The 14,796-nt window shown below is 44.6% G+C and overlaps 1 protein-coding gene across 8 annotated transcripts in view; it reads left to right on the forward strand.

The window, feature by feature from the left end:
- The window catches only part of GLIS1 (GLIS family zinc finger 1), a 203,421-nt gene that overhangs the window by 3,472 nt on the left and 185,153 nt on the right, over positions 1 to 14,796 (forward strand). For 3 of the 8 annotated variants that reach the window (XM_061451183.1, XM_061451188.1, XM_061451189.1), the window contains exons 1-2: positions 2,330 to 2,564; positions 3,084 to 3,464. In XM_061451183.1, coding sequence (XP_061307167.1) covers positions 3,122 to 3,464 — 343 coding nt within the window. In that variant the 5' untranslated portion in view covers positions 2,330 to 2,564; positions 3,084 to 3,121. Of the gene's footprint in view, positions 1 to 2,325; positions 2,565 to 2,598; positions 2,899 to 3,083; positions 3,465 to 11,413; positions 11,536 to 14,796 lie in introns of those variants that run through there. The other 5 variants (XM_061451190.1, XM_061451187.1, XM_061451186.1 and 2 more) reach the window with 5 other exon arrangements.

The raw sequence follows: 14,796 nt of genomic DNA on the forward strand, positions 1-14,796 counted from the left end.
GAAGGGCCTTAACCTTACGCGCTGTTGAAGCTTGGAGCTGCGATGTGCTTTAGCCTGAAGCCTTCCGAGGTTGTTTTAACTCCTGCTCAGAGGGTGCCCAGAGTATGGAGGATGCTCCGTGCCCCTCTGCCTGCAGAGCAGCTCAGCCCTGAGCTATTGCTGAGCGAGTGGCGGCCCCTGCCGGTGTTTTGCAGAGTACTCTGGATCATAGTGATGAAAAGAAACAGAAACTGCGGGTCAGAGCAGGGCGTGCGTGTCCTCAGGTATGGGATGGGGAATGACGTGGGCTAATGGGCTCAGAGCAGCCACGAGCCCAAGCTGTCCTTTCCCTGCTTGCTGTGGGAAGATCCCGTACCACAATTCCCCCTTCGGACGTTAGAAAACTACCTGTTTTCTAGGAAACCCCCTCTAGTTCCAGTGTTCAGGCAGTGTGCATCAGCACAGCTCTGATAATTTGCCCACCAAACCCTACCTACCTCTTTCCTGCACTGGAAGGAGTGGGATTACCCTGGTTACACTGCATTCTGGAATCATATCTCCCCCAGGAAATTTCACTGCCTCTTCACATCACTGGGGTTTAGAGCGTTACCACAGTGTATTTGTGTCTCCAGTAATTACTGCCAGGTGCCTTCAGCATTTCCAAATCAAAGAGAGAGTGGCTCAGTCCTAGTGGCCCTGCAGACGGATAGGAGTGGGGAATGGGTGGGTGTAGGTCAGCAGAGCACTGAGAGGTGTTGTGTGGCTGTAAAGAACAGCCATGCAGAGGGATAATGTACACTGACAATTCGTACTTGCTTTTAAAATCCCCAGGACACCGCTATTAAAATCCATTGTTTGTGCTAGGTGGTTGATATTTAGCTTTGTTTCCTATAGAGGTCATGTGGGAATTTCTCCCTTTTTGTAGCATCTTGCTCCTACTAATATTCTGAGGACATTTACCAGCTTTTAACCACGTTTGACGGAGAGCTATTAACTTCTGACAATTTAAGATGTGGTCTTACACAAGAAGAAGACCCCATTACTGCCCTTCTTGAGGGGAAAAGCTGGCAAGCTTCTTTAGTAGACATCAGGGCATCTGTGCTGGGCAGGGAGGAGGAGAGGCACTGCAAATGAGGCTCCCTTAGTACTGCTGCTCCCAGAACTGCTTGTTCCACCTTGAGATCTCGTGTATTTTATGGACAGTTGTTTCCCTCCCACCAAATCCACAACATTCATATCATTTGCCAAGAAAAAGTCAAGCACTCCTGTCTTGAACCATTCCTTCACTCTGCAGGGTGGCATATGCTATTAAGGGGTTGGACAAAGTGTGAGTGAGGCATTCTGTGCAGCATCTGTGCTGCCAGAAGATGAAGATCTCTGTCTCTAGCTGTGGAATGCTCCTCAGGAGGGGTGCAGCAAGACGCCAGATCAGTAGCTGTCCCTCCTCCTCATGCTAAATCTCCCAAGCCTCTCCTTTAGGTCTAATGTGAACGGTCATGATTTCCAACCAGATGTCTGTCTGATTCACGCCCGTGTAAATCAGGGATGACTCCAAGTCACTCCTACCTTGGAGCTGCCCTGCGTTATAGACCTGCTGTGCTGCACCTGTGCTGACAGCAGCGTGCAGGGCAGCAGGGTGCCAGCAAAGAGTGGGCTGGTAAAGCTCGCTGGTGCAAAGCTGCACACCATAGCTCAGCCTGCGTTTGCTTGGAACCAGGCCCAAGCTAATAAACCCAGCTAGATTGCTTCCAGACCCGAGCTGGCCTGTGAGGAGCCAGCGCAAATGTCACTGCTCTGCGTGCTCAGAGCTAGCCTAATTGTTTCTACTGGAGTGGGCCAGCTCCAGGCACCTGTAGGACAGGAAGGGAACGATGAATGGCCACCCTATAAACAGAAGCACTGAATGCACCTGAGACTGTGTCATCGGGATGCCTTGGCCAGGTTGTTCCCACCTCTGTCTCATCTCCTGCTTCCCGGGCCCAGGCTGTTGGCAAGGCTTTTGCTCTCTCCCGCTGCTCCTTTGTGGCACGCTGCAGTCACTGTGGCTTTCGCACACAAGTTGTTTATAGGGTGCTGTTGGGTGTCCCGTGGTTCCTGCCTGTTGTGTGTCTGGTGTGCAAGCATGGGGGACGGCCGAAGCTCGTGGGGAAGGGGAAGAGGGGGGCAGTGCGAGGGAAACCACGGACCATTGGGGTATGGAATGGGCAAGCGCGGGGCCCTCTCACCGCCAGGCGGGCAGCGGGAAGGTGCGGGCTCTCTCTCGGGGAGCAGGGAGGTGAGGCGAGAGAAGGGTTCCGAGGCCGTGAGGGGCTCGCCGGGGAAGCTAGACCCTGCTCCCCGCCGCTCCGCTGTCAAAGCCCCGAGGGGCGGCCCCGGCGGCACAGCCCTCCCCCTGCCCGCCCCGACTAGCCCGAGCGAAGGGCTGGCCCCGCCGCCGCGCCAGGGTAATGGCCCGGGCCGCTTTCACTCTGGCAGCCGGCCCTGCGGCGGGGGAGCGGGGCTGAGCCCATGATCCCGGCGCGGCGGCAGGACGGGGCGCGGCGGGAGCCGGCGGGCAGCGCGTCCCCCCGGGCGGCCCCTCCCAGGTAGGAGCGCGGCGGCGCGGCTGTCACAGCCCGGCCGGGCTTCTCCCTCACGGCCGCTGACCCCGCGGGCTGCGGTGAGCGCCGGGCGCTGCCAAACCCGCCCCGAGGCGCTGCGTGCGCTGCCGCCGCGTCCGCCGTTGCCTGGGTGGCCGCTGTTTGGATGCCTCGGCTGAAAGGCACCGGCCTCGACACCCTGTGCCCTCCACCCCCCCTCCCCTTTCCCTCCCGGCCGGTCTCGCCTTGCGGGGAGCGGTTGCGGAAAGCCCGGCGGTGTTGCCTAGAGAGGGAGGAAAACCGAGGCGCGGCGCCAGCCTCCCCGTCCCTCACAGGCGAGGTCTAAGCCCCGCGTTTCTGTCCCCTTCCCCTTCCCTTTCCCCTCCTCCGGGGCCGGTGTGCGTGAGGGGAGCGCGCGGGGCCGCCTCCCGCCACACGGCTGAGGCGGCGGTTAACGGCTGAGGCGGCGGGCGGCTGAGGCGGCCTCCGGCGGGGCTGACAGCCGGTGTTGTCCGGTCGGTGCAGGAGAGCGGCGAGGGCCCCGTCAGCAGCCGGGCGCGGACATGCACAGTGAGCTCGCCGCGGGCCAGAGAAGCAGCGCCCGCTTCGAGGTGACCGATAAATGCCCCGGAGCGCCTGTGAAGGAACTGCCGCGGGGGACTCGTCCCGGCGCTGGTAAAGGTGTCTTGAACCCTCAGATGTCCTTTAAAGTAGCGGTCAGCAACGGCGGTGACCGCACGGAGCCTCAGCAGAGCCCCCCTGAGATGTCAGCGCCTCTGCTGGATTTCATCCCTAAAAGAGCCAGCATATTCGAGAGGATCCCCATCCTGCCCAGGGCGCAGGAGCTGCGATGTGCTAGAGGCTCTAAAGACTATTTCCAGCAGCAGAAACATCAGAGCGTGAAGGGTGAGTTTAAAAACGCATGATCTGAGCACTACCACCACCAGCCAAACAGAACGTGTATCAAGCTTCCCCTCTCCTTTTGGTTTGCAGACTCTTTTCCAACTTTAAAACTTCCTCCCCCTCCCCTTTCTATGCAAAACCAGGGTGGTTTTTACTGATGGGAAGCGGAGTGTTTCTCAATATTCCTTAAGAAATCCCAAGCCCAGCATCTCCTTTAGGTGCCCTAAGCGACTGCAGCTCGGTTTGGTCTGCTCTCGGAGGTGGTTGTTGGGAGGATGGTGCTGAACACTGGGTTCGTCTGTCCTGCGCCGCAGCGTGCGTGTGGGGTGTTTGTTTGCGAGCATGCCAGACTGACAATAAATGCCTCGTTCTTATTCAGCAGTTTCACCACGCTTGCTTGGATTTATAGTTTGTATTTCAAGGAGGTGTTACAAATGCTGGATTCATGCAGCGAATCCTCAGGCTTGGGATTCCTGGTAGCCTGAAAGGCATTGCCGTAAGGGCGAATTCAACAAATGCCCACTTTTCATCCATCCATTGTTAAAGCTGAAGTTAGGTTGGGAATTGCCCGCTGAAATCTGTTCGTTACCCTTTTAAACCAGAACTTGTTAACTGGGCTGGAATTTGTTAATCAAAACTTAGTTTTGAAATAATCCCTCTAAGGTATCACTGGATGGGATCAGTGGGAATTGAAGCATTCCTTTATGCTACAAAGCCGCTTGCAAAGCTGAACGTGCACCTGTTTGTTAATATTAAAGCAATGATTTCTGCAGTGTTAAAAAGGTAATTCTCTTTTTGTCCTCTCAGTCCTTTCCCATTCTCAGTTTTAGAGATCTACATGCTATTATCTTCTTGCTGTAAAGCAGTTCCCACTATGATTTTTTTCAGTGCATCCCTTTCTGCCTATTCTTCTGAAAAATAGAAGTAAGCTGCGTGCCCTTGGACTAGTAACACTTTCCTTTGTGAGCCCGTTCCCTAGGGTGATGGCACCTTTCATTGCCGTGAAGTTATGTTAATGAACACCTCAATCTGTGCTAGGTCTGTCCTGCAAACCACAGGATATGTTTGTTCATCGCCAGTGAATACAGAGTGGAGCAGCAGGTTATAAATTACCTTTTTTATTTTTCTGTTTGTTAACGCTACAATTCTCCTCTCCTGATTAAAAAGAAAAGAAAAGGCTGTTAATGTTTGGCAGCAATGAAATGAAGGTCTGTTACACAGAACCAGGTTTGGAGGGGGGAGAAGGAGGATTCACAAAGTATGAAGGGACAGCTATGAGCTCTAGTACTGCTGGGCTGCTGCCTGTAGAAGGGAATTGTGAGATACTCAAGTCCTTGTGGTCCTGTGAGTGAGGTTGCTGCCACTTGACTAGAGGTCATACCAGCTTTATATCTTACCTAGAAGCACTTTCCTTTTTTCTTTATTTTTCTTTTTCCCTTTGAGCTACTTGGTTCTCTTTTCATAGGTGTTACTCTGGTGACTACTGCTGAGGCAGGGGTGTAGGGAGGGAAAGAAGAAAAGTGTAATTTCCATTGACTTGGGGCTTTCATAGTAGATGTAGGTGGGCATGAGAGAAGGTTGCTAATTCATCTTTTCTGGCTGATCAATTTCCCCTTTTCACCACTGGGGGAAAAAAAAAGGTGTTTTAAGTTTTGCTACTGTTTTTTGTTTAATGTGTTTTCTGTCCAGGGTGTTGCCTTGTGGTTGCTTCTGTATATGGGTGACTTGAGTCATGGGAGTAAGCAGGAGGTGTCCATGGGCAGGATAGGGTTCATTTACTGAGTGTGGTGATTTGATGGATAATGATGGATTTTTCCAAAGACGGCAGCAGAGGAGATTTTTTGGGTGTGTTTTTTTTTTGTTTCATTTCTGCCTTTTTTTTTTTCCTTTTTTTTTTCTTCTCCCTGTGAAGATATTTTCAGGAGAAGTTTGGGAAAGTAAAACCTTGAGCTAGAGTCTGATTTAAAATACATGGGCTGTGCTTCTTCTGACCTGTACGATGTCAGCAAGTGCCTTAATGTCCACTCAGACATTTTGGAGTTTGCCCACTTAATACAATGAGCTACCAACCCCTGCTTAGCACTGTGCTTCTGAGTCAGAAATAACAGAAGTTGCACATGTACTCACGGTGATCTGACTGTAAAATCAGAGCTCTGTGAATCTAAAAGCAATTGGGAGAGCCACTTGATCTTCCAAGGAGTGGTGTAAACCATCTCCCAACAGCCCTGGTTTTCTCAGGAAGATAAACAAAAGGACCAGGGATGGCTGCATGCGGGTGCAATACAACAAGAGAGCTAAGAAATGGGAATGAGGGAAATATTCAGATTTACCCAGTAAAAGGTTTTGGGAAGGAAACTGATGACAGCTTGATTTCAGATCATTGTGCAGTGCATCTCCTGCTCTCCAGCCCCAGAGTACCGTGTACCCAGTAATTCCCTCCGCAGTCTGGGTTAGATTACTGAATGTGCCTCCTGGTTTTGGTTTATCCACAGTTGAAAGCTGCAAGTACGGAGGGTAAAAGAAGCTCTTTAACAAGAGCAACCCGATTTTTGTAGTTGCCTGTAAAAGATACTCTCTTTTCTCTAAACATGCCTTTACTTATTTTTTTATTTATGTTTTCAAAAAAGAATGAATCAAAATTGTACACTACCCTACTAATAAAAAGGGCAACTTTGAAGTAATCACAATGGAAAGAAAGCATCCTGCTGTTGTAGTGTCTCTGTGGTGTTACTCCTGTCCTTCACAGTGTTTTAAGTTACGATCCTGCAAAATGCTTCTGTGCCTGAGCAAGTCATTTTACATGAACAGCCAAACAAAAACTGAGGGGCGGTGGTGAAGATTACTTCTGGGAATCGGATCATTTGGGTTTAAACTTTGCAGGATGGAGCTGTTGGTTGTTTACCAAAAATATCAGTATTTTGGAATCATGTTTTGTTCTGTTTGGGAGCTGTTTAAAATAAACACCCAGTTTTTACCCAGCCTCCCCCTTCTGGTATGATTGGCTGTGATACACACCCCACTTTTCTTGATCATTGATTTCCCTGTATTACTCACAAGGCAGAGTATTTGCACCCAGGCGGTGCTTCTTAGAGGCATTTGTGGTCTGCTTGGAAGAGACTAACTGTACCTTAAGGTATGGAGTCCATTTTGCAATGTTTTACTGAGATCCTGTGGTTTTTGTTCTGTTTTGTTGAATTTCATGCTACAGTACTACCATTTTGAAAGTAAAATAATTAATGTCAATGGGAAAGAAACTTCTGGGAAAGCAAGCTTTAGTGGTGACAAAAGAGTAATCTATAAAGATGTCAAATATCTCAGTTTTTTCATGCCACTGATTATGGCTGTTACCAGGAACCACTTCTCCTTTTCATTCTTTTCCAGTTTCGTTCGTGTACCTAATTCATGACTCAGTAGAAATGACGAGATTTATCCTGGTAGTTGTGCCACTGGGAAATCATCCAAATGGCCCAGACCTTTGCAGGAACCACTTCAGATATTAACTTACAGTGAGCAAAACAATAAGCCGTTCGCGTTGCAGGAGTTGGATATTTCCCTGTTGAGAGTATTTTGTATTCGGGCAAGGAGAAAGCGGGTTGGCTTTGTTTTTTAACTTTTTAGCTGTAGCTGCTTTCAGCAATTGTACAACCAATTTATTGAAATGCATTAATTTTCTTCTGCTGTTCAGAAGGAGGGCTAAATCTTGCCATTTCAAACCCCTGCGACTGTTCCCTAGGTTAGCAGGACAGTCCTTGCATAAGTAACAGCTTATACTGTTGGGATCTTAAGCAAAAGCATATGTTTTGGTTATATGACTTATTAGGTGTATCGACTGGTCTTGGGCCTGATTCTGCCATTTTCTTTCAAATACCTTGTCTGTGTTCACCTGAGTTATCCCACTGGAGCAAATGGGACTGCCTGGACCTGATAAATATTATATGGGCTGATAAAGGGGACAGGGAATGGGCTCACTAAACTCTAAACTGTCTCAATTTTATATACAGCTGTAGTAATAAATTGTTCTTCTTTCTACTGTAGTTCTCTTGCTTGCTGCATTTGAACTCTCTGCTACAAAAAAGGAATTTAAAGCTTTATTTTAACAGAACTTGCAGTTATAGAACTCCTTATTTCATGGTCTGATTTTTTTAATTATTATTATTATTTTTCCTATTTATTTTTTTTCCTTTTTGTAAGAGAAGAAAGGAGAATGAACTGCAGGTTGCAAAATGTGTACATAACGTCATTTGGGATAAATTGTAACTGTCCTCTCCTCCCTTAAACTGGCTAAAATGCTTATTTGTCTTGAATAGGAAAATAACTGAGTTACTTGCTACTGAAGGAAGTTCCTCTAATGATTTGTGTTGCAAAATCAGAGTCACGGAGTTGAAGATGACTCTTTCATGGGTTTAATTTAAAAAAGCTTGCATTGTACATAATAGTGAAATTCTTTGTTATTTAGGCATTGGTACGACAGAATATTTAGTAGATTGAAACCAGAAGATTTAATGATTGACCTGTCATATAAAGGCATTCAGTACTTGTAAAAGCAAAAAACCATTAACATGTGGTATGAAAATTGAAATCATCACATACTCTGCTAAATGGGATGAGAAGAAAAATACCTTTTCCTTTCTTCTTATTGTAAGTATAAAATCTGAATCTTGCGAGTGCTTGAGTATGTGCATCAATGTGTTCCTGACAATATTCTCATCGACTCCAAATAGTATATTCCAAATGATGTATTCAACTATGCCTAAATGATTATTCGTGTGTCAGAGCTCAACCCTGTATACACAGAAGCTGTTAAGTGTATGCTGAGGATTTTGAGTAGGTTTGACAATATATTCTGGAAGTGCTTCAAGATTCTATTTAGTAAAACTGTTACATGTAAAGTGAGTGTCTTTTGGGAGATAGTACTTCATCATTGCAACCAAGTGTTGGGTTTGGTTTTGTTTACTTCCAGTGAGCAAAGGTTCTTAGCAGGTTGAATAAGAGGGACAAGATTTTACTTAAACGATTAATATCAGAAGGAATCTTGTTCACTGACTTTAGCTGGGTCAGTATTTCAGTTCTAATGTTACCAAAAGTTCTTTATCCTATGTACAGAGAAAAGCTTGTAGAACAAATAACAAGCTTGTATTAAATCCATCTGTAGGCTAGGAAGTGGAATAACGTATAGACTACGAAGAGAAATTTGTAGTACTGTGAATGTAATTTCCATGTTCAGTACCGTGATTACCATTATTCTAGAAACATGAACCTCAGCTGTTTAGTGATTTTGGAACTGTTGAAGACGTCGATGGCAGGGTAATGGGAGAGGGAATATAGATGTAAACTGCTCCATTTTGCACTCCAGGTTTCTATGATTATGTATCAACAGGCTTGAACAAGACATGCAATCTAGTAATCATTTCACAGTGCATAAAACTGCTTTTAATAGTTTGTTGTTTTCTCTTTGCCTTTTTAACTCAGCCACCAAACTCTGTTTCCCAGCATACTGATGTAACTCAAAGAATACAGGGTTCCAAAGCAAGGGCAGTGCTAACTGTGGTACAGCATAATCTTGCCCTACAAATGTGCAAACAATAGCAAAAGTATGTGTTTCTGAATATGCCACAGCTGTTACCCTCTCCTGAGAGCAGGGAGCGTTACAATGACATAGCCAGAATGACCAGTTAAAACCACTCATGCCTTTTTATTGCGTTTAAATGGGGCATGTAAGAAAGCAAGGGCCGGTTCTTCCGTTCAGATAAGTATCAGTTCAGACTACTGCAGTACTGCCTTTCTGCACAGGCTTTGAAGAATAGAGGCAAAGAATTCCCCTTTTTCCCTTCACCTCCTATTACATTTCTGGCACCCAGTATGTGAAATCTCGGTTGGAACCTGGAACTTTCTGTTCTCACAATCTCTGCGCTTCACCAGTAACCTGGAACAAGGACTGTTTTTTGTTTTCCTTTTAAATTGCTGTCATTACTTTGGATGTATTAAATGATTGTTAATGATTAAGATTATTTGTAGAAAGGGGACTACTGCAAAAACAGATGACACATTAGCAGAGCTGCAACAAGAAATAGCTCCAAATTCTTTGTGTTAGGTTATGTTGATGGTTTGAGCATTTAGGAATTATGAGGTTGGTCTCAGTCAGAGAGTCACAAAGTGCTTAAGTGCTATCTTTTTTTTTTTTTTTGCCTTAAGCAATTGTTTTGCTTTAAATCTAATAATTATGTCTGACTTTTCTGTCATTATGTCTGAATGTATGTGTGATTGTTTTGCATAAAGAGCACTGTAATTGAATCTACCTGATCGAGTTTATTCTAAGGGTTAAATGAATGCAAACCATCTGAAACGGCATTTAATTCTGGCATTTACGTGTGTGATAAGAAGGCTTTGTGAGCGTTAGAGAGTTGTCAGTTGGTTTAGAATGCAAATACATTCTTATGTGTTTGTTTGCATATTTAGCCAGAGGGGTAAATGACACTAAGGCGACATCATCAAATACTGTCAAACTAGCTTTTTTAATACAGATGTCCATTGTTGTTTTAAGTGCTTAAGGGGTTGGTGGTTTGGTTTATTTTGGAGCTTGCTGAACTATATGAAGTGTGTCTCCAGGGACCTGGTATTTTTAATACCTAGTAGAAGGTTGTATAACAGTAGATGATGTATTTTGCCTTCCAATGCTGTAAATAAACTATATTTGTTAGCTTGGGAAAGCGTATCTGACTAATATAAGACAAAATAAAGAGGTAGTGATGTCTTGTAACTGATTAGGTTTTTTATTAATTTATCTCTAACCAAGAGCTGTAAGAGCAATAATGTTAACATGAGGCACTTCCCAAGAGGAGATAGATGGTCTAGGGTTATTTAAAATATGTGCTGTGATGCACTGCTTTTTTACAATTTGCTCTGGCTAAGTCACTTAAACAGTGAAGTCAACAATCCCCTGGGCAAAGAAAGATAATGTAGTTTTAAGTGTATTGTAAAAATTGAAATTTGATAGCTTCCACTCTATAATCCTATCTAAGTCTTGGTTGTATTAAAAGGAGAATAGATACATGTGTCAGTTTTGGAGCATAATCTTTTATTTTTAGTTTTTTAAAGGCTGATAAATGTGCTTCAAACAAGCAACACACCAGTTTATTAATGTGAATGTTTTGCTAAATGCTACATGCTTAACGTAATCCCCATTCCTTTATAATAAGTTTAAATATTAATTCTTTGGAATGCTAGATGCCTAAAGCTAGATAGAAATGCTGTGCAGTTTCAGATATCTAGGAGTGGGCTTGTGAAACAGGATATTTAACTGGGAGAGATGAGTAGCACATTTCAGAGTTATTAGGGCAGAACAACAATGCAAGAGGATGACTTAAAAAAGCAATAAAATTGTTTTCTGTGCATAAGGCTTAAATACCTTAGAGTTATTTATTGAAACACAATAGTAGATTTCCTACGTATGTAGGTTCTAGATTGCATTTTTTATTATCATTTTGTTTAACTTCTTTTTAGCCGCCCGCCCCTCTCTAAAGCAGCTGGCTTTGATTTAACCTGAATCCTTCTCTTAGAGCAAATGATCACTCACTTACGAAGGCTGTGTTATGCTCTTTGATGGAACATCTCTGTCGGGGTAGACGCTTGAGAGAGAAGACTAAATAGCATAGGAAGGGTGCTCGAGGAAAGCAGCAGTTTGCATTCAGAAGGACTCATTTTACTCTAAACCAGCTCTTGCTTACTGTTCCTTATGTAGGTAAGTCTTGTCTACCTCCCAGCCACCATCTGTGCTGGACAGAGAAGAGAGAGTGAAGTGAGAACAGATACAAGAGGAAATTTCTGTTTTATTACCCAGTATTTTCTGGGAAAATCCCAGAAAGGGATTTAACATGAGATGCCGTAACTCTTGCTTTTCCCTGCTGCTCCTGCTGAAATTGCAGGGAGTTGTAGCATTGGCTTCAGGAGTTTTGAAAATCTCATCCATGCTTTTGAGGCACAGAGAAGAAGATCCAAGTGTTAAACTCTGTCCTGAAGTGAGAAGTGCACAAGCTGAAGCAGCACAATAGCTCGGATGCCAAACTCAGTTGGAACAGTATGTTTTCCTTTAATTTTTCTTCCTGTTCAGTACTGTGCATGGGTCTAAAGCTGGTGTGATCTGCCATTGTACACGAAACAGGCAAAAGTGGTGAAGGATTTGTCAGCAGCTGATGTGGCCAAGTACATAAACGTTTTGGATGAAAAGAGTTAGGGTGCTTGAACCCTATTCTAGGCTGTAGCGCTTGTATCATTTTGAGGCAAGTCTGTGTACTGTTCCTGATGTTTCTGCTGCAGGAGTGGAATGGAGTAAGGTGTAGAGAAAGATAAGTCAGTTTTGGAGCCAGCAGCAGTGCAGTTGTTTCAGCACAGCATCAGCACCAGCTTAATTTTCTATGCCGAGGGCCAGAGTTTGTTAGTTCAGGTGCAGTGTTTGGGTGATGTGGCTGTGCTCTGTTTGAGATCTGATCTGGTGGTGGAGCAGGATGCTGCACTGCAACATGTGGCTGTATCCGCCTAGGATGGCACTTGCTTGAGCATGCCTGCACCCCCTCTGCACAGTGTGTGTGTGGACCAGATTTCGCTCTGCTACGTGAAATACGTGGTGCTTGGCCTTGTTGGTAAGCCCCCTTGAGTGTGAGTGGTGAAAAGTGCAAAATACATATTTGTTATCTTTGGGAAGTCAGCTTTTTAATGGAACATTTTAGTCTGGCTTCTTACTGCTTGGCATCTGGTTTACACTGCTAGTTACAGAATTGTTGCTGAGGAACAAATTCTCCCATTTATTTTAGTGCTTGACAGGCGGAAGTGAGAGAAAGGAGGCTACTTTAAGGGAACTGTGTTGGAAATAACCAATAATATGTACCTGTTGGGAGGCAAATCTTCCGTGCTGGTTTGCTGGAGGAAGCAACTTCAGGGTTGCCTTTGACTTCCAGCAGATGGAAGTCTCTTACGGCTGTTCCTGATGCAGAAATCATCTGATGATGGAATGTATACTGCCTGGGCTTGACATGCAGGTAGCTACTGCAAGGTTCCCAAGATCTCTGCAAAACAGACTTTGCAGCTGAGACTGTCTCCCAGGACTTGAAGAAGAAAAAGCAACGCTAAATTCCTCTTTTCTGGATATCTGATTGTTGTAAGGTTCAGTTTCCTTGAAGTCATCAGAGCTGGTTTATGTTCAACTGGAACTCAGCTGGCTTCATTCCATCATCCCTAGCTCTGCTGCAAACCTGAAGTGACGCCATTTTAAAACCAAGAGTGCATAAAAAGGATGCAGACTTGAGCCCTGGAAGTTTGTCCTGTAAGTGTGGACTCAGTTTACTTGGCAAAAGAAAAAGATGTCTCACGCTTTTCATCTAAACAGTTTTGCTTCTTATTTTTCTTTTGCCAACTCACCACAAACTGGCTTATATTCTTCTTTTTTTTTGAGTTCCTGAGCTATTTGGTAAGGCTCGCTGACTTGTATTTTTGTGGGGATAAGCTACAAACTATGTGTGTGAATGGGTCTCTTTTCAAAACAAAGATCCACAAGCATTTCAGCATCTCTCTGGTTTCAATGGGTATGCAGGAAATTTAAGGGGATGTTTACCCCTAGAGCCCACTTGCTTTTTGCCTGCCCTTGAGTCTCAATAACTTATTCTTTCTATGCTCTCAGCCTCTTGGCCTCTGTCTTCTACTTTGTGCAACTTTGCTCTTGGCTTATTTTTAAGTATATGGAAAGGGCTGTAACTTACTTGAATTGTAGGCTGAATATGTGGAAGTATGGCAACTGATGTAAATAGCTTTTGGGTCTGTTGAATGTGTAAATACTTAAAATCTGTCAGGGTGATTTGGCTGGATTTCATTGGAAACATTATATGAGATCTCCTTTCTCTTACTGCATCCTGTCGGAAGCTGTTGGGCAGAGATTGCTGGCATGAACAGTCTGACTGCTTTGTCAAAATTCACTTTTATGCCTATTTGCTTGTAAGTTTGCCACTTCCACAAATACTTTTACAAGTCTGTATATTTTGGAAGATCAGTCATAGAAAGCCAATATAAAGGGGACCAAAATCTAGAAGGGGAAAGCAAACGAGTGCAATGACTAATCATCAGTAGTGTTTTGAGCCCAAATGTATGATGGCATCGCCTACATGGGCAGTTTATTTGGCAGGTTTGAGAGATGACACTGCTATTTTGCAGAAGCTTGCCGCTTCACCAATACCCAGGTTAAGTCTCAAAATGGGACTAACCTGCTTAGGGAACTTTCCTTGCTAAGGGTTAGTGTTAATACCAACCATAGAGGTTTTATTAGCTGCTGGAGAAGTTGCTGGGAGACTTGAAAATGAAGAACAGTAAATAGCAGAGGTGATAAAGATGTTTTAGTCATGGGGTAGATGTTTTGGCAGCAAGCACTCTGAAGTGACAGGGAGGGTTTCAGAGCCTAGATAATAGGAGGCTTGAGAGGAAACCTGGTGAAAAATAGCCTTGTAACCAGCTAGCATTTAGGTACAAAAGAATTATGATACTAACTACCACAGAATACAGTCTGGGAAATTGGATACTGCCTCCAATGTGAAGGCTCCCGACTACAGTGTTTGCTAGTCTGATGAGCAGCCCAGATTTATAATATGAGCTAGATAAGAGAAGGACTTTCTAGACTTGTTATCCACTGATTTACAGATTGGAGTTATAATATGTGTATATGGTGCATGTGTGCTCATTCTTCAGAGGCACCAGTCTTGTTCTGCTGGTGTGGAAGAAAATCTCCTATTGCACTTTCTGAAGTGAGTGTGACTGTAGGTTTTCTCTGTTGATATTCAGTATGTTGTGGAATGCACCTGATGCTCAGCACCTTTTGTCTCCTCTACATTGGTTTATTCTTCCACGAGGATTGTGTGAGCTCAACACTAGGAAATATATTAACTAGGAGTATGCTTAGCTTTTGACATATGATGCCCAAGTGGGCTGTGAGTTGTTTGTCACTGGAATTTTTAAAGACAGTAATGGGTGGAAATCCTACTGTGAGATATAACTCTTTGGGCCCAACTGTCTTTCCTGTGACATTTCTAATTCTTTCACTCAACTGCTTAGGCACTGTAAAGTTACAAGAGGTCTCTCAAACTGTAATACTCTAGGCTTCTATCCTCTCTGACTTAGTGAACAAAGTTCAGATCCCTCCTCGTCTAATGTTGGTGTTTCTAGTCACTCATTTGTGTGTCAAGAAAACACTGAGAAGGCACACAGTATAAACCAGACTGAGTGAAGAGCTCTAAGAGAAGCAGTTGGGAGAGCCTGTGGTGGGACAACTGGGCATGGAAAATGATTGATTTTTATGTGC

The sequence above is a fragment of the Pezoporus flaviventris genome, unplaced genomic scaffold (genome assembly GCF_033815535.1).
Source record: "Pezoporus flaviventris isolate CSIRO_AGI_PZ_B2104156 unplaced genomic scaffold, CSIRO_AGI_Pfla_v1 ptg000013l, whole genome shotgun sequence".
NCBI classification, from domain to species: Eukaryota; Metazoa; Chordata; class Aves; order Psittaciformes; family Psittacidae; genus Pezoporus; species Pezoporus flaviventris.